At 37.5% G+C, this 24144-nt stretch overlaps 2 protein-coding genes across 4 annotated transcripts in view; both read right to left on the minus strand.

Moving 5' to 3' along the window:
• LOC112054149 (protein neuralized) overlaps positions 1 to 23022 on the minus strand; it is a 54193-nt gene extending 31171 nt beyond the window's left edge. The window contains exon 1 of one of the 3 annotated variants that reach the window (XM_052889698.1): positions 22595 to 23022. In XM_052889698.1, the coding sequence (XP_052745658.1) occupies positions 22595 to 22622 (28 nt within the window). In that variant the 5' untranslated portion in view covers positions 22623 to 23022. Of the gene's footprint in view, positions 1 to 5696; positions 5877 to 6371; positions 6821 to 22594 lie in introns of those variants that run through there. The other 2 variants (XM_052889696.1, XM_052889697.1) reach the window with 2 other exon arrangements.
• Positions 1 to 24144, minus strand: part of LOC112054142 (1,5-anhydro-D-fructose reductase-like) — a 62096-nt gene that overhangs the window by 20655 nt on the left and 17297 nt on the right. The window lies entirely within an intron of this gene.

Consider the following 24144-nt stretch of genomic DNA (forward strand, 5'->3'; position numbering starts at 1 on the left):
AGATAATACAAAATTTCTAAAAGACGCAGAAATTCCGCTATATGACGCCCGGCGCTTTCATTTATGTAGTTCTCGTTCCCGTGTGAATATGGGGATCAAACATAGCCTATGACACTCGCAAATAACGTAGCTTTCTACTGGTAAAACAATTTTCCAAATCGGTCCAGTAGATCCAGAGATTACCTCTTACAACCACACGAACTTTACCTCTTCATATTATTAGCATAGAAGTCTCTATTTAGAGTAGTGGTAGGGTAGGGGTAGAGGTAGGGTAGTGGTAGGGTAGAGGTACGGGTAGGATAGGGAAGTGGTAGGGTAGGGGTAGGGTAGGCGTGAGATAGGGGTACGGGTGGGATAGGGATAGGAAAGGGATAGGGTACGGGGAGGGTAGGGGTAGGATGGGGGTAGGGTGTAGGTAAGGTAGGGGTAGGTTTGGGGTAGGGTAGGCGTAGGGTGGGGGTAGGGGTAGGGTAGGGGTAGGATAGATGTAGGGGTAGGGTATTGTTGGGGTAGTGGTAGGGGTAGGGTAGGGTAGGGTAGGGGTAGTAGTAAAGTTGACATCGAAATTTACGCGGACGAAGTCGCGGGCGTCCGCTAGTAATTTATAAGCTAAGAGAAATATATATTGTTTTAATATAAAATGTAATTATAGATTAAAGTCTATTAATCTTCCTTAACTACTCTTTTTCCGCGTTCAAACACATAAGTCCTTGGATTTATAATATTTTTCCGGTCTTTTTATCTTTTATTGATAAAATTGTGTTTTTTGTTTTGAATTTTTATAATCATTTTTGTACCTACACTCGGAGGAAATATCTTGATAAGCTCTAAAATTTAAATTTGTACGTATTTTTTATAAAATTGTTTTAGCAATAAGACCGCCTTTGTACATTTCTGTATATTAGTTCGTTTACATGCATATGCTATGTATGTAAACAAACTTTACATTTTTTTTTAAATTATTATTTACTGCACAGTTACATTGAATAAAATCAGAGAAGTTAAACATTTAATGTAAGTCGACGAAACTTTAATGAATTTATAAAAAAATCATTAAAGTTTCGTGGACTTGGTTAACTTTCATTAATCTCTTTGAACAATTAATGAAATAATTAATTAAAAAATTATGAAGTAAAATTCCTACAACTCCACAAATCTATAAAGTATAAAGTTTGATGATTTTACATTTAGAAAGCTGGCAACCCTAACGCATCAGCTGCTCGCGCGTTCGATTTTCAAAAGTAACAATAAAGGAACAGCTGTCTCTGGAACATCTTACTTTTTTACAAACGACCTTTGAAGGCAAAGACCCGCATCGTTCGGAAACTAATGCGGGTAAAAAAAGTAAAGATATCCTCTATGATACATTAGTGGGATACTCCAGTTTGTGTTCCAAAGATATTTTCGTGGAACCGCAATAGTTCAACGGTTAAAAGGCTGCCTCAAATCAGTGGTAATGGGTTCGATTCCCGCCTGTTGGACCATTTTCGTATCCACTTGTTGCACCAGCTATTCACTAAGTTGGAAAAGAAATGGGGAATTATAATTAATCATTATGATGAAAAAATAATGCCTCTTTTTAACCGACTTCCAAAAAGGAGGAGGTTCTATGTTCGGCTGTATGTATGTTTTTTTTTTTTAAATATCCTCATAACATTATGATTAGATTTTTTCTTGTTTTGTGTTTACCTTATAGAAAGTTACTAGGAATGCATAAACGGAAGACCGATTCGTTTTCTCAGAGACAACACAAGACAAGAAGATTACCTTTTTTTGTGTCCAGTAAAGATTAATTTATTCTTACATTCAAAGTCGAGTCTTTAATGATATTTTATTTGCGAAAATTTTGATTTTATAGCATTATTTGGTACCTAATGGATTAAAAAAAAAATCTCTAAAGCTAGCTTATTTCATTCCCGCTTTGGTGCTAGCTAATAAACTTTATAAACAAAAGGAGTGGAAACTTACTTTAGTTATATGCATACAATACACACAGACAAACAACATTAACTAACCTTCGATGTTGCAAACGACCGGCAATCACTTACCACCAAGTGATTCACTACCACTCAAGTGATTAAACAATACGACTCCACACAGAACTATAAAACAATAGACACGGCGTGAACACGTGGCAGAGGGTGGAGCGAGGGTAGCGCCACATCACTTCCGGCGAAAGGTACAAGGTTCGACATCTGGCGGATTAGGAACAAGCCATTGTGTTGCTTTGTCTTGCATACCCTATTGTCTTGCCAAATTTTTCTTTTCTCTTTTTATTTTACGTATGCAAAATTCTACGAAATGCAAAGTAGTTATACATTTGTTATTATAATAGTTGGAATAAGTATAAACAGATGGTCCACCTGATGGTGACTGAAAAAAAAATGTGTAAAAATAAGTAAAAAATATTACATTTTTTGGAACGCAGCAATGCTGACTTCCACTCAAAAGTCAAATTCTGAACAGATACATTTTGACAGTATTGATTAATTATGACGTCACACGTGTAACAATTATGCAATACATGGCAACACCTAACTTGCTCCATATAGTGCCAGATCGTAATGAGGAACATTAGTGGCGTGCAAGGTTTTTAACTAGGGTAAGCACTACACGTACAAACTGTAACAATGAGCGTTCCTTCTTCAAATACAAGTTCATAATGAATCCTAAGGGCAGTGCATTGTTACAACTGTGCACTCCACTGGGAACATGGAGTAGGTAATATGAATCAGTTTAGAACATTTGGGCAATGCACTATTAACCCTAGCACCCTACTCGGGGTGCTGGTGGGGTGCTGGAGCACCCCACTAAGTTTTGTTTTTAATCTACTTCAACTATAACAGTAGTCGCTGACAACACGATACCATGCACCCTGGCGAAAACGGGACAACTATACCAAAGAGAGAAAAGACGAAGAAAATTGATTGTTTTCCAAATCAAATTACTCAATACATGTCGAGTGTCGACGATATTGAAACACCATAGAACATATGGAGCAATTTGTCACAATATTGCCAAAACAATCGCAGAATTTCACTGAAATGCTAACAATATTATCAAAACAATTCATTGAAATTGTTTCAAATTGCATATAACCATGACGCAAGGCGAAACATCCAGGAGCTTTATCACAAAGGACTACTAAACTACTACTACTATTAAAATATCAGTCAGTCAGTTTGTCCTTCAATATAGACTATAAAAACCATGCGTTTAACATGAAAACCGACGAGTTCAACCAAAACCGGTTAAGTGATAATTAAAATAATCCGCAATTAAAACAAACGCAAGGTGTGCGAACAGCTGGTAAAGGTAGGTATGATACCTACCGGGCAGATGGCACGCGTCCACTGAACATAACCTGCTCTGGAACCGAACCAGCTATCACTAACGACAAGCAAGTGCTCTTTACAAGTTAGCCCTTGACTACACTCTCACCTGATGGTAAGTGATGATGCAATCTAAGATAGAAGCGAGCTAACTTGTTAGGAGGATGAAAATCCACATCCATTTCGATTTCTACACATAGTACCGGAACGCTAAATCGCTTAGCGGTACGTCTTAGCGGGTAGGGTGGTAACTAGCTACGGCCGAAGTCTTCCACCAGCTTGGCCTGGACAAATGAATAAATCCTCAATCCAGCCGGGAATTGTACCCAGGACCAGTCTTGTAAATCCACCGCGCACACCACTGCACCACGGAGGCCGTCAAATTGATCTATTTACTAACCAAATGGTTTCACCACGTAGTTCCCATTCCCGTGAGAATACGGGAATAAAATATAGCCTGTTACTCTTAAATAACATGGCTTTCTATCGGTAATTTTAAAATCTGTTCTGTAGACAGGTACAGAGATTACCTACCCCTCGAAACTCTTTAAAATGTTGGTATAGAATAGAAAAACCAACATTTAAATATAAGTAAACAAAGGATTTCGAATATTACTGACTAATGAACTGACACATTTTTGAGATTTTTGGATTATTTCTGAAAGAATGAGTATTAAGTATAACTTGGCCAATTTAAGAAAACTCTTTCACCATTAGAAAGCCACATCATCACCTTGTAACAGACTCTTATTTTAAGCAGTTACAGAAAAAACTTTTTAAAAAACTTATGGCAAAATTAATACTAAAACGACTGGTAATGATGAAGTTACAATAATTTTTATTTTATTTATTTATTTTATTTATTTATACACATTAAATATGCCCAGAGAAACATTACAGTTTCCCAATTCGTTTCTCGAGCAAACAGAAATAATAATTACAACAATAAATCTAAAATTACAAAATGAATATTAAACAATCAAAATAATTTAAAAATAATAAATTCAATTCAAATTAAAAATTAAGAATAAATTAACATTAACCAAGTCAAATAAATTAAAATAAACAAATCAAATAAATTAATAACAATAATCAAGAATTAGAATACACAAAAAAAATAAAAATAAAAATTAACTAGTCAAAAAACAAAATTAAAAATATCCTAAAAATAAAATCTATTCTAGTAACAATTTAATTTTATTTACAAGCTGATAAACAGGTGTGTGAAAAATGTCTAATTCTAAATTCCTACTAGTGAGATCATTGAGCAGGCGCAGCGCTTGAGCCAGCGGCGCATGCTGGCTCACTTTAGTTCTGCCACACGGCACCGCAAACAACTGGCGACGTCGGCAACTTACATACTTGTCGGGAACATGTAAATCTATTGACCCTAATATAACAGAGTTACTTTTTTCACCTCTCATTAAATTTATTATGTACTGTAGCAGTGCTACTTTACGTCTTATCTCAAGTTTATTGTACCCTGTCATACCCAGAAGAAAGACGCTTGGATAAATAGTAGGATAACCCACTGAGTACCCATATTGTTTCCTATAAAGCCAACGGACGAACTTTTTTTGAATCTTCTCTATCATATCTATGTATTTGTACTCAAACGGACTCCAAATGATGGCATTACATTCGAGTTTACTTCGCACATACGCATTATACAGCGTCTTTATTATAGCAATTGAGTTAAAATGCTGTGATTGTCGGAGTACAAACCCAAGAGTTTTATAGGCTTTACCACAAATATCCTGTATGTGACTGCGAAATGATAAGTCTTCAGACATACTTGTCCCTAGATCCCTAATTGCAGTCACACGCAAAATATTTTTTATATAATATAATGTTTAGCGTTATTTATAAAGCATAAAATATCTTGGATCAAAGGTATGGACTTTATCATATCGCTTGAAGCATTCGGTTATAAAAAGCAACACGTAGGTAGGTGCGCCGCCAAGCGATTCAGCGTTCCGGTACGATGCACACGAGCCGGTCAACGGTACGGTACGGTTGAATAAGAACCCCTACCGAGTTAGGGCAATACCATTCTATACTGTATCGTCACTTCACATCAAGTGAAATTTCAGTCAAGCGCAACTAACGCAAGAAGGTTTTTACATAACATGAAAATATATCAAACTGTCTACATATTTGCTAACCTAATATGGTATAAGATTTTAAGTAAAAGAAATTTCTAGTACTAAGTAAGTAAGTACATAACCCCCTTTTTTACTCAATTGTTAAGACAACCTACAAAACGTATCGTATTTACCGTGTAAACGCATAAACAGAAAAGTTAAAAATCATATTTTCAGTAAATAACAAGTATTCTGTGAACAATTATGTCAACTGACTCACCCTTGACATCAGTTTTAACGCGATAGTTAACCTCCATAGTCAACAAAGGCCTTAGCACTCGAAAAACATTTTTGACAAGTTTTAGCACTATAACATTTATAATTACTTCACTTCACTAACTTCTCAAGAACAAAAGCCATAGAAGTTATTCACAATGAAATTGTAACAATGTACCTATTCCGAACGCAAACGGTCAATTCTATAAAAATATGTGGGTAGTGAAAACAAAAAAAACAAAACTAAAAATGACAAATCAAAACCAAGTTGAAGGAATGACGTTAGCGTTTAGAAACTGAGTGCGTACTTGTCAAGGATACAAAAATACAACTTTACCACATTTAGCTACGAATTTAACTAGAGATAACCAAAAACTACCGTTAAAAACGGTTTGTAAACGGTCTTTGAACAACCGACACGAAACTTTCAAAAGTACAATTCAATTTTTTCATTTTATGGCTTCTTTCAAAAGTTTCTAATACATCAATAATTATTGTACTTTAGTAAATTGACACAAGTTTATTAAAATTAAAGTTTAATCGTTATTTTATTGTACTTGAAATAAGTAGGTACATACAAAAGTATTTATATCTGTTTACTTGTTACCTCTACGATATTTGACACACAAATTCCTTACAACAAACAAAGTCCTTCAAAAAACTCAAAATAAAAACTTACCTAAGCCAATTTTTTTCTTGATTTTCTTCAGTACTTTCATTTTGGAGCCCTTTTTGTCTTTAACAGGAGTGGTCTCCGGCTCCAGAGCCATAGGGGGCAGCACCAGGGTCTGGGGGGGCATGTGAACCCCGTGACCCGAGGCCCTGGGGCAAGCGGGGCAGTGGCATGGCGCTCTAATCTGCCGCACGCTGATACAACTGTTAACACCCATCATTTGTCAAAATTTCCAAAAAAAAAAAACTTCCAAAAAAAAAATCCAAATTCAATATCAGAACATGTCCACTCACGAAACACGAGTACACGATTTTTTAAAGTCACGTTTACACTGTGCAATAATTAATTTTAATTTATTACTAACGCGTGATTGTTTACGATAGAACGTTCGGGACGCGACGCGAGAGACGTCCGCTCGCAACGAGCCCTACCGGCGGAGTGGCGTTTGGAAGCGCCGTTTGAACCACGAAAGGCTGACAAATTACAATAGCCACTCACAGCTGCTATTACTGTACAAAACATTGAAAACTCAACTTTAACACCTTACCCATAAAGTACATATTACTTTGCACGCTTTTATAATTAATTTGAATGTCCAGTTCATAGAAAACTCAACTCTATTCAAACGAAATACAGCAGAATTTCGAATGTATAGTTAAGTATGAAATATGACATTATGTAGTTTAGATGGCAGATGCGCACGCACGGCTGTCGAATGCCCTTTACTATTGTATCGCGCTCCCTTTCTAAATACTAACAAAAGAGTGTGATGGAATGTATTTAGAAGAACATCTTGTACGAAGGGTGCGTGGTTTGAAGATCCTTTGTGGTTTGGTCTATAGAGGATTTCACCATGGGCAATGCTTGCAAGTGACGTCATTAGCTTTTCTTGGAGATGCAATAGACATAAGCTTAACACTAAGAAAAGTGCGAAATGTGGTGCTTGGACCCACCATCCTATTTATAACCGATTTCCAAAAATGTTTTGATATTCGGGGATCGAACCTTTTTTTTATTAATTATAAGTTAGCCCTAGACTACAATCTCACCTGATGGTAAGTGATCATGCAATCTAAGATGAAAGCGGGCTATTTGTTAGGAGGAAGATGAAAATCCACACTCCTTTCGGTGTCTACACGGCATCGTACCGGAAAGCTAAATCGCTTGGCGGTACGTCTTTGCCGGTAGGGTGGTAAGCTTCCCACCAGCCAGACCTGGACCAATTATGAAAACCTCAATCGGCCGAACGGGGGATCGAACCTTAGACTTATCACATTATCTTCGACTTATTAACAATTAAGCTATTCAGGGCTTAATTTCCGAAAAAAAAGCTTAGTAATTATTTGCTTGACTTATTTTTATTCAAATTCCAAAAAAAAAATTTATTTATCATTTTTTAGGTACCTGTTGAGTGGTCAAATTCCAAAAACCTACATCTGTAATTAATTATGTACTTAATTGCTTAGTTACAAATATTATAATGGTAATTAACAAATCGCACAGTTAAAGTTATAGTTAAATACAGTGTTCGCCACAGATCCTCATCATGTTAATTAATTAATTAAAGCAATTAGTTGTCCAGTTAATTGTCTTTATACCGACTGAGTCACTTAACTGAGAGATCAAGTGACTGTGACTTGGGTTACACAAATAGGGCTACATCCTTTTGACGATAAATAGTCATCATTATCAACCCATATTCTGCTCACTGTTGAGCTCGAGTCTCCTCTCAGAATGAGAGGGGTTAGTCAATAGTTCACCACACTGGCTCAATGCGGATTGGCAGACTTTACACACGCAGAGAATTAAGAAAATTATCCGGTATACAGGTTTTCTCGCGATGTTTTCCTTCACCGTTTGAGACACGTGATATTTAACTTCTTAAAATGCACACAACTGAAAAGTTGGCTCTTAAATAACATTTTTGAACAACCTTGAGTTTTCGCATTTTTCAAAATTTTTGCGTTCCGTAAGAATCTTCTACAAAGTACCTCAGAAACAGAAAAGATGAATTAGGTTACGGCCTAACCAAGGAAAATCAAGAATACTTTTTGGTTTGAATTTCATAGAAAAGTGTTATTTTCACTAATTTCCTCACAACATTCTCAGTAAATCCTTGTTTGTGGTTTAAGAAAAAATAGAAGAAAATGGGGAAGTTTGTGGAGCCGTTCAATTATCAACCCACATTCGGCTCACTGCTGAGCTCGAGTCTCCTCTCATGCGGATTGGCAGGAGTTTAGCTTACACATTTGGTGATTCGGAAGGGTTTTGAAGTCAACAAGGAAGGAAAGTGCATTGTTAGAGAGAGCGACGACGCCGGGAGTCGAACCCGCCACCGTGCGCGGCATGATGCTGTGGGCACATAAAGCTGCGCGCACACATGGCCAAGCTGCGCGCGCACAAATGTCAACACAACAGAAGCGCACATTTTTTGTGTGCCCTTTATTTCGGTAGCGGTGTACCTCAGGGCTGCCACATTGTTTACAAAAACTAATTATTCAACTTCTAAACTAATTTAACTTTAGACTAATTTAACTTTAATTTAATTTTAGACTTCAAAAAATAATTGAAATAATCTAATATTAATGTGAAAGATTTAATTTTATATTTTGTATTAACTCAAAATTACTCGACCAATGAAAAAAATTAATGCCTTCAAAAAAAAAATTGACAATATTTCCCAACTACATTTTTTGTTTGTTTGTTACGATTTAACCCAATCACAACTTGTCCGATTTTGTCACCATTAGAAGGCTACAATTTAATATGTTCCTTAATAGCGCCTAAATTTTCGATTTTGATGTCAATTTATTCGTTATTATGGTCCAGGTAACATTTTTTTTTAACATTAGTCAAGAATAGTTTACAAAACAAAAAATTGTTAAATAACAGTTCAACAATTTTACCTTGTAAACCGCACTTTTAACCGAATATGTCTGTAAATCGAGTTTTTAAAAACTTTATTTATCTAACATTATAAAGCTGAAGAGTTTGTATGCTTGAACGCGCTAATCTCAGGAACTACTGGTCCGATTTGCAAAATACTTTCAGTGTTAGAGAGCCCATTTATCGAGGAAGGCTATATATTATCTCCATACTCCTACAGGAACGGAAACCACGCGGGTGAACATGCGCGGCGTCAGCTAGTTGTTCATATAGTTGAAAATCTAAGCGAGTAGCAACCCTAGCAGTTAAGAAAGGCGCCGCCAGCGCTTCCGGTGCGGCGCGTGCGCATCTGTGCGCCGCCCCCGCCCCCGACGCCTCCTTGTACGGGAGGATGTAGAGCTTCAGCCCACCACGTTGTTACATGGCCGCTTGCTGAGTTAGACTTAGCCGGGAGATGAATATCTTAGCATTTCATAGTTTCGCCGTGCAGGCGCCAGGTCCATCGTGTGGTACAGAGAATTGGATTTTGTTGTATTTATTTGGATGAATTCGCAAACTTCAGGACCTGCTGGTACCAATTAAATCTTCAGTGTTTGTATATTTCATTTATCGTGGAAGGCTATTTTTATCAACCCATATTCGGCTCACTGTTGAACACGAGTCTCCTTTTAAAATGAGAGGGATTAGGCTAATAATCCACCACGCTGGCCCAATGCGGATTGGCAGACTTCACACACGTAGAGAATTGAAAAAATTCTCTGGTATGCAGATTACCTCACGATGTTTCCTTCACCGTTTGAGACACGTGATATTTAATTTCTTAAAATGCACACAACTGAAGGCGGTGCATTCCCGGGCCGGATTCGAACCCATACCCCTCGGAATCGGAGGCAGAGGTCATATCCACTGGGCTACCACGACTATAATGATGTATAACGTCACTCTTCAACGTATAGCAGAGCAGAGCATCAATGAAAAATGTGGGTAAGTTTGAGATTTAATCATATTTAAACTGTCTAAGGTCAGTTCTGGTCACAAGTGTCGGTCGTGGCTAATTACCACCCTACGGGCAAAGACGTGCCGCCAAGCGATTTAGCGTTCCGGTATTTTAGACCGTATCGTCACTTAGTATCAGGTGAGATGGCGTTTGTTTCACTAATGGATAGAACATTATCTGATAGCCGTGATATTCCGTGATAGCCCAGTGGATATGACCTCTGCCTCCGATTACGGAGGGTGTGGGTTTTCAGTTGTGTGCATTTTAAGAAATTAAATATCACGTATTTAAACGGTGAAGGAACAACATCGCGAGGAAACCTGCATCCCAGAGAATTTTCTCAATTCTCTGCGTGTGTGAAGTCTGCCAATCCGCATTGGGCCAGCGTGGTGGACTAATGGCCCTTTCATTCTGAGAGAAGAGTTGTGCTCAGCAGTGAGTCGAATATGGTTTTATAATGATGAAACCGCGCAGTTCTGCGAGTGGTCACACCAATGCTCGGCGTACTGCCCCGCGAGGCGCGCGCGCGGCGGCGTGGCGGGCGCAGCTGCGCGCGCACCTTGCGCGAGGCTGCGCATCTGCGGCCGCTGACCCGGCGACTGCGCTCTTGCGCTTTCTTCGCTACCTTTGTGTGCGACGGGATAGCACTACTACCGAGATAAGCTAACTCTGTTACTTCTTATATCTATGTTTTAGCCTCAGATATAAGAAGTAACAGCGTTATCTTTTAGCGATGTCTGTTCTGTGATTTTATCTATGGTATTATACTAAGTTGTATTGTTATTATGAAAACCTTAAACCGGGGAATCGAAGCTGAGAAACACAGAACTGCGCCGGAGTTTTTATTTTTTTTTTACTTGCCAAAAATAATTTCTTACACTTGCATGGTTTTGACGAATATATTAGTAATATGCGTTATTAGTAGGGATATAGGTATATATCCATACTAATATTATAAATGATCTGTCTGTAAAGGGGTTGAAAGTTTTGTATGGAAAGTCGAATAAAATAAAATTGATACCTAATAAAAATTTCAACCCCAAAACCCTGTTTTGAGGATGAATTTTAAAATTTCTTAAATCACATTATATTTCGTAATATTTTTCATGGTTTATGCACAATCTATACTTATTACTTACTAATATTATAAAGCTGAAGAGTTAGTGTTTGCATGAACGCGCTAATCTCAGGAACTACTGGTCCGATTTGAATAATTCTTTCAGTGTTAGATAGCCCATTCATCGAGGAAGGCTATAGGTTATATATTTTTCCACGTATTCCTACGGGGACGGGAACCACGCGGGTGAAACCGCGCAGCGTCAGCTAGTACGAATAATATATAAATGCAAAAGGTCTATTCATCACGCAATCTCGAAAACCGTTTGATGTACAAACTATCCACTAAGAGCGATATTTTTTTTAATTCTTTACAAGTTAACCATTGACTACAATCTCACCTGATGGTAAGTGATGATGCAATCTAACAGTGGAATTCATAGTCGTGAAGTGAACAATCCCCCACAAACCAATATTCAGTATTCACCCAGGGGCTGACTATTGAATCATCCTTCATTGCATTTCATAAACAAACTACTAGAGAGCCCCTAGGTGACTGGAGTTTCAAGCAAATGTTGTCTATGATTTTACATTAGATCTTTGAAAATTCTGTGACAGAACCACAGAGAGACGTATTTTGTTAATTCTTTGACTTGACAATTGACATTTTACAAAATAATTGAGTTTCTATTTTCTAATATTTTCATTTACTTTTTGTTTTAATTTATCATAGTAAAATTTAATTCGTTCAAGAGTACAATAGATCAATTTTATCAAAAAGTTTCTTTCTCACAAGAAGGAGTTGTTAGAAAAATATTGAAGTTATGTGGACGAACATGATCATAATCAAAATTATCAGCCGATGGACGTCCACTGCTGGGCATAGCCGTCTTGCATGGACTTTCAAACACAACGGTCTCGAGCCGCCAGCGTCCAGCGGCTCCCTGCAACCCGCTTGATGCCCTCGGTCCACCCAGTGGGGGTTCGACCAACACTGCGATTTCATCGGCTCTTCGAACTATGTGGCCTGCCCATTGCCACTTTCCAATAATACACTATAATCTTTGACTTCAGCTTCACGACTCGCTGTGCTACCTATGTCAGTGACTTTGGTTTGTCTGCGGATCTCCTCATTTGTGATTCAATCACGCAGAGAAATCCCAAGCATACTATTTACTATATAAGTAGTTTGATATTTCATACTTTTGTAATGTGGAATCCTACTTGAAATAAAAAAAATATTGTCAGAGGAAATTTGTTTATTTTACTCAAAACCACCTATAATTACCTGAAATAATTACAAGTAGGTACTATTATGCTGTATTTTCTTACAATTTATAGTAAGTGCAGTAAATAAATATAAGTGTAGCTTATCCTTAGGAATAGTGGTAAAATTGCATTTCACAAAGCTTTAGATCACATAATATTATATATTTAGGAGGTAGGCTTGGCCCGGTAATGGGCTGATAATAATGAACCACACAGTACTTATTGCAATTCTAAAATCAAACCTATATCCTTTTGATACAAAGTTTAATTAATAACAACAATAAATACATAATTTACATATAACTTATTGTTATTATTGTATATTTTTATAGGGCCAGACTTAAATGAAAAATGCAGAAGTAAACATTTAATAATTATCTTTATTAAAGATGTGAATCAATAAATTTCATTCAATTAAGATTTGTATACATTTTCTATTGTTATGGACTTCAGAGTGAGTGACCACCTTACAACATACTGCACTCACTCCTACTACCTCGATATTAAATGCTGCTGACTTTTCAAGGTATGTGGGTCTTCCAATTACTGTGATCTGAAAACTCAGATTTTCAAGGACCAAAGTATTCTCAGTATTCTTGGTAAAACAGTATTCTCAGAGCTCATCACTGCTATTCCCTGCCATGATAGCCGGTTTCTTTAAATCTGTGTATAGGGTCCTCCGGGGTTGTTTATATGTATACCTATGTGTGCCATCAATACAGCTTGACTTTTGGCATTTCTGTTATTTCATAGAATGCTTGATGGACTGCACATACAGTCTGAAAATAAACATTATGTTAGTTACATTTATGTAGGTTATATATTTCCTAAATCAAAACTAGATAGGTATACCTAACATTTATATAGGTTAGATTACAAACAAACAAACTAATTTAATTCTTCATCATGAGTATGTTAAGCATGAGTCTCCTCTCAGAATGAGAGGGATAAGGTCCACCACGCTGGCCCAATGTGAATTGGCAGACTTCACACATGTAGAGACAATGTTTTTCCTTCACCGTATGAGACATGTAATATACATTTAAATTCATAAAATGCACATAACTGAAATGATTTGGAGGTGCATGTTTCAGACAGCATTTGAACCTACACCCTCCAAATAGAAGGCAGAGGTCATATTACAATTTGTTTGTTTGTTTTGAATAGGATCTGTAACTACTGAACTGATTTGAAAGATTCTATCACTGTTGGGAACCTACACCATCATAATCAAAGGCAGGGGTCATACCCACTGGGCTAATTGGTTTTATATCTACTCCTAATTTATCTTTACTAATAATAGAAACAGGAAAGATTTGTTTGTTTGTATGTTTTAAATAGGCTCTGGAACTACTGAACCAATTTAAAAAATTCTTTCACTGTTGGGAAGCTACACTATCCCCGAGCTCTATAGGCTATATTTTATCCCCATATTCTTACGGAAATGGGAACCACACAGGGTGAAACCGCGCGGCGTCTTCATGAACAAAAAATTATTGATAATGAACAAAGGTACGTACCTGATAACATCCCGTTTCATAGAATCGAAGTGCTGCTAGAATGTATAATACCAGCGGTATTGGTATTCCTCTCTTGGTCTTCTGTGTTCATTCTTCATCAAACAGAGGCATATTATGCCTAATATGAGAATCTTTCGTACATTCCATATCGCCATAGTATTATACTGGGTTTACGCAATTGCGAATATATATCTTGGGCACTGATATAACTCGCTGTTTATAACTTCACTTATAACGATCCGAACGTCCACTTTCTAATAAATAAATCACGAATAACAACAAAAAAAAATGTCAGGGGATGGTTTGGCTGACAAATATCGGTAATTCAGCAGTCAGCCGCCAGCTCCTGTCAAATGAGGGGTTTCTTTTGTCTATGAAACGCGTAGGGGTTGAATTCGACACATAGCGGCTGAATAATCCCCTTAGGGGCCCCCTACTACGACTATGAATTCCACCGTAAGATGGAAGCGGGCTAACTTGTTAGGAGGAGGATGAAAATCCACGCTCCTTTCGGTTTCTACACGACATCGTACCGGAACGCTAAATCGCTTGGCGGTACGTCTTTGCAGGTAGGGTGGTAACTAGCCACGGCCGAAGCCAAAAATTTTGCGACAGAGCCGGATTAAAGAGGTCTAAGGGCGGACAAAGTCGCGGGCGTCCGTATATATGGCGAATATGTAGTGAACGCCCACCAGGCGTCGCCACGCGCGCCTCGCGTGCCGCGGCGGCAGATGCGAAACTTTTTTTGTCGTAATATTTTTTCCATCGCCGAGTCGAGCGACCTTGTCGCTGCGACGCAGTCTCGCTCTACCCGACTTGAGAACAAAGGGTGTTTTATGGAAAAATGCATAAATATATAAAAATAGCAGACGCCGCGCGGTTTCACCCACGTGGTTCCCGTTCCCGTAGGAATACGGGGATATTATATATTCTATAGCATTCCTCGATAAAAGGGCTATCTAACACTGAAAGAATTTTGCAAATCGAACCGGTAGTTCCTGAGATTAGCGCGTTCAAGTAAACAAACAAACTCTTCAGCTTAAGTGTAGATAGGTGTAGATTCAACATCATTATCAACCCATACTCGGCTCACTGCTGAGCACGAGTCTCCTCTCAGAATGAGAGGGGTTAGGCCAACAGTCCACCACGCTGGCCCAATGCGGATTGGCAGACTTCACACACGCAGAGATTTAAGAACTGACTACTTAAAATTAATAATTTCTTCATATTGACATTTAATATTAATAATTTTGTAAATATAATTGTATTGTATTCTTAATGTATTGTAATTTTTAGATATAATTTTCTTGTTTATTTTTTTTTTTTTAAATTTTATGTGACTTATTTTTTATTTTAATGGCTTTTAGTTTATTGTAATCCGACATTTTTAGATATTAATTTGCGTTGTATATTTTGACATTTCATTGCTGACAACTGTAGTTTTGACATAAGTTATTTTAATTAGTGAATGCTGTGATAACCTGTAATTAGCTGGGCAATAACTTAGTATATTAATGTAAATTATTGACATGTGACATTGTATCAGCTGTTGGTTGTCCTTATTAAATAAATAAATAAATAAATAAGAAATAAAGAAAAAAAGGTGTCGAGTATACTGAACTAATAATAATTTGTATCAGATATTCTTAAAAAATTCATCACTCCGAAACTACTGGATGAATCCAACTGTAACTTGGCACGATTCGTATTCCTACTACAAAGAAAGTCATAAAATACTTCATGTTTTGAAAATAAAAATAGGAGTTCAAAGTTAGTATGAAAAGTCCTTAATTTGTCATCATGTCTTCAATTCATCAGCTGACGACCTCTCTGACGCAGTTGGCAGTGCCGCAAATCTCAACAGATAGGCTCGGATTCGATTCCCAGCGCGGATCGGTTTAGGATTATACATATATTTCGTAAATTGTCTGAGGTCTGGTCGTAGGCTACGCCGAGGCTAGTTACCACGCTATCGCCAAAGACGGATCACCAAGCGATTTAGCGTTCCGGTACGATGTCGCGTAGCAATTGTCACAGGTATGTGTAGAAAATAACTAGTAAAGAAAAAAAACTGATGGGCGTCCACTGAAAGTCATGGGTCTAAGGACTGTCAAACGATTCAGTGCCTGTGCCGAAATGTATGGGGTTTTTTTATAACATGTCTTTATTACTTCGCGAGTTAAAAATATACGGGATTGAAGGGATGAAAGTCTACAAAGATTTCCTCGCAGACAAAGACGCGTGCGTCCACTAATTTTGTCTAAATCTATTATACTTAAAGAGAAAAGTTTTTTTGCAGCGGATTGCTTTATACAATGAAATTACTGGACCGATTTTTAAATTTGCTTCACTAGCGCAAAGCTACATTATCAGCGAGTAACATTGGCTATATTTTATCGCCGTATTTCTATAGAAACGGGAACTATGCGAGTAAAACCGCGGGGCAATAAGTTACTTTAAGTGCAGTCAGATTCAATGCCCTATTACTCGGTTTACTAGGTATCTAGGTAATGGCACATACCACGACTTTCCCTCCCCCGTTATACAACGAATTAAGTAATGACCGCACCTGGCCCCCCACCTGCCGCGAAAAGGTCGCCAGTTCGATTCCGACGCATCTATTTTTATTCTCTCCCAAAGGTTAGAAAGAAGGGGAAAAAATTCGCAAACGCATAATTGTCTGGGGCAATTAGAAAGCTGGCTCCATAGATAAATGCTAACTTTTTATTTAGTCTATTCTTATTTAGAGAGACAGAAATAACTCAGAAATAACCCAGTGGATATGGACCTCTGCCTCCAATTCCGGAGGGCGTGGGTTCGAATCCGGTCCGGGGCATGCATCACCAACTTTTCAGTTGTGTGTATATTTTAAGAAATTAAATATCACGTGTCTCAAACGGTGAAGGAAAACATCGTGAGGAAACCTGCATACCTGAGAATTTTCTCAATTCTTTGCGTGTGAAGTCTGCCGATTCGCATTGAGCCAGCGTGGTGGACTAAAGCCTAACCACTCTCATTCTGTGAGGAGACTCGTGCTCAGCAGTGAGCAAAATAAGAGTTGTTAACTTGTTAATAATGATGATGATGATGTTAAGTGTAATCGTTGACCAATTAAGACTTGCCTTTATGGACGTCTAGCTGACGCCGCGTAGTTTCACGCGTGGTTCTCGTTCCCGTAAGATTACGGGGATAAAATATAGCCTATAGCACTCGGGGATAGTATAGCTTCCCTACACTGAAAGAATTTTTCAAATAAATTCAGTAGTTTCAGAGCCTTTCAATGCAAACAAACAAATGTTTCCTCTTTATAATATTAGTATAGAAGTATAAATAGCATCAATGGTTTCTAGTCAAGTCGGTAAAATCAGCTACCATTGGTAGAGTCACTACTCACTAACAGATTTGAATTTTCTGCAGTAGTAGTGTTTCTGAGAGTACTTGTATAGAAATCTACCTGAAATTAAATTAATTTGATTTGACTATGGAGTAGTGGGACTTGGATTTTGGCGAGAAGTCCTACGTTCGATGCCCTGATAGAATTTTTTCACATTTTCGAAATTCTGTGTCTGGTGCATTCGACATTGTCAACTTGACACTAAAAAAAATCTCTTGTACAAAGGCCCACAGAAAAAAATACTTAATGTGTAGAAAAAAAAATGTTCCCATGGATCTATTGCTTCAGATCTTTGCCTGTAAATCTTCAAGAAAAAAGAAAATAAAACCGCACACAAAATTGCGACTTGCGTTCTAAAACTTTAAACTGGATTTCTATTGGATCCATTTTGTTAGATATTTTGCATTCGAAAACTTCAGTATCTATTCCTTCATTCAAACTTTTACAAACACATCCTTATTGGAAAGAAATAAAGTACAAATTCCTCTCAACATATTAAACTACTGTCACTAATTCGGAAATTTGAATTTGGAATTGTTTAAAATCATCTAATTTTATAACATGCTATGACATTTCTTTGTCCATACAATTTTAGACTTTATTCCTATTACGGATAAAGTTCAATTTCAATTGAAAAATAAACGTGTAGTTAGTACATAACATGACGGTATGCGTCCCCGAACAGCTGACGATCAGCTGTGCCAACTACCTGTCATTCTTTTATTATTTTTTTTTACAAAACGCACGTGTTTTTCGCTATATAAAAGGCAAGTACCAAACGGAGACTGAAATTCAACTCTATTGCCAACGAAATTGAGGTCATTTTCAATTCATACTTTTCAAACATTCTTTTGTGCAATTGAAAAGAGTTTGTGCAAAGAGGTTTTTGTTGTTATTTTTTTTTTGACGCAATCAGCTGATGCCATGCAAAATGGTAAAAGTATGAAAGGCTCTTTCTGCTGTGGCAATCATATGGTGCAGTCAGCTGATTTGGTTGACAAAAGAAATAAATTCCGTACATAGGAGCAGTTAGCTCTTGAAAGGAGAAACCCAGTCTGCATACAATCTCGGGCCCAAAATAATGGTATAGAGATGAAAATCAGCCAGAAATTAGGACAATTAACGAGAACTTAATCAGTTAAATTACTTGTTACAGGTAGGCAATAATTTGTATCCAATTTTAATAAGGATTTGACACTAACTTGACACATTTAGTCAAAATAGGACATTATTCATCATTATTATCGACCCATATTCGGCTCACTGCTGAGTTCCACAGTCCACCACGCTGGCCCAATGTGAATTGGCAGACTTCACACACGCAGAGAATTAAGAAAATTCTCTGGTATGCAGGTTTCCTCACGACGTTTTTAATTCACCGTTTGAGGCACGTGATATTTAATATCTTAAAATGCACACAATTGAACGGACCAAATTCGAACCCACACCCTTCGAAGTCGGAGACAGAGGTCATATCCACTGGGCTATCACGCAAACTTATACATATTATGTATTCTGTGTCGGAATGCAAATTCGCTTGGCGGTACGTCTTTGCCGGTAGGTTGGTATCTAATCACGGCCGAAGCCACCAGCCAGACCTGATCCAATACAGAAAGTCAGCTCAGGACCTCCGTCTTGTAAATCCGGAGTCCGTCTCCTCAATGGACCCCAGCCGCACTGGTTTACCTACAGTCTGTACGTTAATGAGGAACATCTAGCCGTCGCAGGCTGTCGCCATTAAACAAATTCCTCACAAACCTGCAGCGAAACACGAAATGTCAATCGAATTGAGCCAAGCATTTGTTTTTTACTTTAGACTTTAGCAGATGTTGTCACAGCCTGTTGCCTGGCAACTAGACACAACAAACTAAATTCAACCCTAATAATTAGTCTATAAAGTTGAAATTTAAACACATTCAAACATAAGCTAAGAATGTTTGATGTAAATTGAACTTAAACGCTTGGGAATAAGGTTCAAGTTTATAAGTAAATGAATTATCTAAGAACAGCTGATTGTCAGCTGTCATGTACCGGTTTAGTGACCTCTTTACACAAATGTCTCGCTGGTCCAATGCTTAGCTTCTGCGCTTGACGATCACAAAGTCGTCGGTTCGACTCCTGAGTCCATCCACACTTTAATAAACATATTATAAAACAAAGTTTTTGGTACAATGTCGCGTAGAAGGCAGAGGTGTGGGTAAGTCTGCTTCCACCCTAGACCGCATGATCACTTAACATCAAGTGTGATCGCGGTCAAGCTAACTCGTCGTAGACAAATTAAAAACAAAGTGCTACGCCGCGTCTGTCTGTTCGAGATAAACTCGAAAACTACAAAACAAATTTTCATACGATTTTCATAAATAGATAGTGATAGATTAATGATGAAGATTTCAGTATACTAGAATTTTTTGGTAATATGTCTGTAAATTGATTTTAATTGTTGAAAAAAGTCAACCCGCCTGGATACCATTATTATACATTATAACCATTATTGCGAATATCTTCTAAAATATAGTTTATACATGAAAAAGCTTATACAAAGATTTTCTTGTAGTCGTAACTTCTTTGTTTTCACGGCTAAACCACTAGAATGATTTTAAAAATTATTTTAACAATGGAAAGCTGCTTTATCAGCGAGAAACATGGCCACTACATCATCTCATCATCATAATCATATCAGCGAGTAACATGTATTCCCACGGGAACGGGAACTACGCGGGTAAAGCCGCGGGGTGTCCACTAATCTATACTAATTTTATAAAGAGGTAAAGTTTGTAGTATTGTAAGCCTAATCTCAGGATCTACTGAACCAATTCTAAAAATTCTTTTACCACTGGAATGCCACGTTATTTGTGAGTAACATGGGCTATATTTTATCGCCGTAATCTCAAGGGAACGCGAACTAAACGGGCGAAACTATGCCAAGAAATTTTGAGTCCTGATTTGTGATACTTTGTGGTGTTACACCCCAGTGTTGTAGAAAGCACTATTTAATAATTTGGTTTTGAAAAATTAAAGTCTATTTAAATAAACTGTATAAAATACTTTACTGAAATATCAAACTATGTTAAGAAAACTTGTTACATACTATCTAGCATAACCTAGAAGAATTTTCAAGTCGGCTTAGTAGTTTTTAAGTTTATTCATTACAAAATATGTCTTCTTTGTAATATTAGTGTAGATTGTTAGACCAATCCTATTGCCCACCCCACCTGGTGGTAAGTGTAAAGCTTTGCCTATGAACAGAGATATATTTAAAGAGAGAAAGAAAGAAATTGAAAATTTTATTCAAACATAAAAGTTACAGGCAGTACCCTACCCAAATGACAGCACGCCTGTCTGTAACCTTGTAAAAGATAGGATGCGAGCAACACATCCTACAAAATGCTGTCCCGTGAGCATCAGCCTGAGACTTCAGCGTAGCATTTACCATGCTCATGCATCCATGATGGATGGCAAAAACTAACTTTGCATTATGACTATCTATGCATTTTAAAAGGAGACAAATATCTTGGCATTACATGGATTCATTGTGTGCGTGCCGGGTCCATCCCTCGGGAGAGAGAAAACCTTTGATCAGAGTCCTGAACTTGTGACCAAAGGAAGTAGGGTTAAGGAAATCCTAATCCTATAACAATCAACTTGAAAATTGATTAGCACTTTTAATTATATATTTTTTAATTATTGTATGACATATAATAATGTTGTTTTGGGCATATGTAACTTCGGCATGCGCAATGAGTGATTGCAGATCCAAAGAAAAACAAAATGTAACTTCGATAATAAACAGTAGGATCTCAAGGTACTAGAATGGCGACTCCACACATTAGACAAGTCAAAGATTCACAGGATGCAGGCGGCTCAAGATTGTGATGTTTGAAAGTACTAAAAAGTACTGATGATGATACTGTACTGAAATCAATAGTTTCTGAATGAATAGATTTAGTTTCTGCTTCATCCCAGAGGTACTGACTAACCAATAAATTAAATTCTCGTATTGCTGCATGTTTGTGGTGTTGTTTTTTCTCTCTGGCCCCCACATGGTAATTCCATGGAATGCTAAGATATTTGTCTCTCCTCCAAAATGGCTAAACCAATTTTTATTAAATAACTAGCGAACGCCTGCAACTTTACCCACCGCGTCTTAGACCTTCTTAATCCGGTCATATCGCAGTCTGTTCTTAACGGATACCTACTAACTATACACTACCTCTCTGCCAAATTTCATCTTTGTACATAAAGCAGTTTTCGAGATTTTGTGATAAATGACCTTTTGCAATTATATATTTAAATAATGTGTGTATTGGTCTACGAGATGCTAGGTTGCAGCTCCTATTTTTCATAAATCCTAAATTTGTAAAATGATAATGTTGTATAATGTGGTTTCCACTCCGAAGGTCCATAGTTTTCAGCTCAGAGCTTCGAAATTGGGAATGTTACAGCCCTCTGCTGCAGAGAGCAGATTGAGCCAGTTTTGGTGATTGTCACTAACAGCCTTTTACACTAATTTTTATAATAATAATATGAGCCCTGGCGTTTTTTTTACTATGCCACAGCGGCCAATCTCATGTTAAGTTTAACCATGTAAGCAGGAGATATTATAGTGCGCAAGCACTGTCTAATCCCTCATAGTCAGATGTGACGGCAGACCAACCTGACCATTGAGAGATCAGGAGCAGGTCCAACAGCTTAATGTGGTCTCCGAGGCACAGATGTTTACTAACACTGCCAACTTTTCATTCCAGGCTGCTGTTAAGATTTTCCTTGTAAGGAGAATCCCAAAAACATATTTTAATTGTTGGCCTGACCTATGGAACCAATGAGCCAATTACAGACTACAACCTTACAAACTTTACACTTTAAGTATAAGTAGACAAATTGATGATGAAAATATGAAAATAAATGAGAGATTCAAGTATAGAGAGGGTAAATGATTACTATCATTCATTCACAATGTACTGTAGTGTAAATTGTAAAATAATAACGCAAACAGTAGGTACAGTCGCACCAACGTTGCTCCGTATGCGGCATATAGGTTATGCAAACAACTAAACGTACACATTAGAATCTTGTTAGAATGTTGTTAAGTACCATTAGGGCCACTCACCGGGCAATGCGCTGCCGTTCTGCCCCATTTCCTGCACGGGCGCTGCTCTATGCCTCAGGATACATCACACACTTCAAACACAACTAAAACACACAATTATTGCTCCAAATTGACTCTAACTAGCTTCCGTTCGCACATCACTCGCTAAACTGACCTCTGAACTCGACTTGCAAGTGTTTTCATATAATAAATGCGGTTACTTTCATGATTTTGCGATTAAATTCATTACTTATTATCAATGTGCAATTCTTATTTGAATCTCGTTACTTGTTTGTCAAATCGTGTAAATATAAAAGATTATTCTGTTTATAAAGTCAATAGACGCGATAAGTAGCTATTTTAATGTACAATTAAACATTTTAAATTACTAATGTTTTTCAGTACATTTGTTAAAAGTCAAAAAACTTGCAAATGCCAAAACCAAATGCCATTTTTTTCTAGCAATAGCCAATATCCACAGATAACACAGTACCTTCACTAAAATTGCGCAAGTCACTCTCTGTTCGCTCTGCCTAGCCAAATCCTGCCAAATCTATTTAATAAAATGAATAGCAAAATGCGCTGATAAGCGCGTAGCTCAACAAGTTTCAACAACGCAACGCCTGGACCAATTTGGCCAATTCTTTTTTTTAAATATTCTTTGAAGTTCTAGGATAGTTTGTATGGCGAGAAAAATTTGAAAAGACAAAAAAAGAAATTTATACTCCCATACTCTCCCATATGGTCTAAGTCCCATACAAACGATTCGTAATTATTTGAATTTTGATATGTATTGGTTAGGGATAGGGTAGGAGTAGGGTAGGGGTAGGGTAGGAATTGAGTAGGGGTAAGATAGACGTAGGGAAGGTAGGTGTAGGGTTGGAGTAGGGTAGGTAAGGGTATGGAAGAAGTGCACAAAAGTTAAAGCGAAGCTTGACCGGGTCCGCTAGTACTCAAATGAAATTATCTCTAAAATATCCTAGATATTAGATTAGCTTTAGATTATAATATACCTAATAAACGCGCGACATCATGCATTTCACCGGCAAAAACTGGCTACTGAAGGCAAAAGACCGATCAAAATGGCTGCATCTGGAGAAGGCCTTTACCGTAAAGGGTTCTTCTTTTAAATAAAAGATTTATTTTAAATTATAACTTACTTAATTTATCAATTAACAAATTAAAATATTTATCACCTAATTGATTGTAAATAAGAAGAAATAAAAGACTTTTTTATTTTTCATTTTTATTTTATTTTATTAATAAACGCGTTTAGCCGTCTTTGCTTTGGAGACTATTTGCTATTATGCTTCAAGTAGGTATTAAACATAAAAGAGTTCATTTACACGAGCAGCAACTCTACCGACGAGTCGACGAACGCAGTCTACTGCAGTCAGTGACGCATAGAATACAATTACTCTCGGAGCAGTGACGTCTCGGCGGCAGGCGACGGCGTTGCCGACCGACTGCAGTCAGATGCAGTCAGCGTCGTCTCGGCGGCAGCAAACGGCAGACAGCGACATCTCGGCGGCAGGCGACGGCTTCGTCGACTGCAGACGACGGTAGTAGCT

The sequence above is a fragment of the Bicyclus anynana genome, chromosome 26, assembly GCF_947172395.1.
Source record: "Bicyclus anynana chromosome 26, ilBicAnyn1.1, whole genome shotgun sequence".
Classification (NCBI taxonomy): Eukaryota; Metazoa; Arthropoda; class Insecta; order Lepidoptera; family Nymphalidae; genus Bicyclus; species Bicyclus anynana.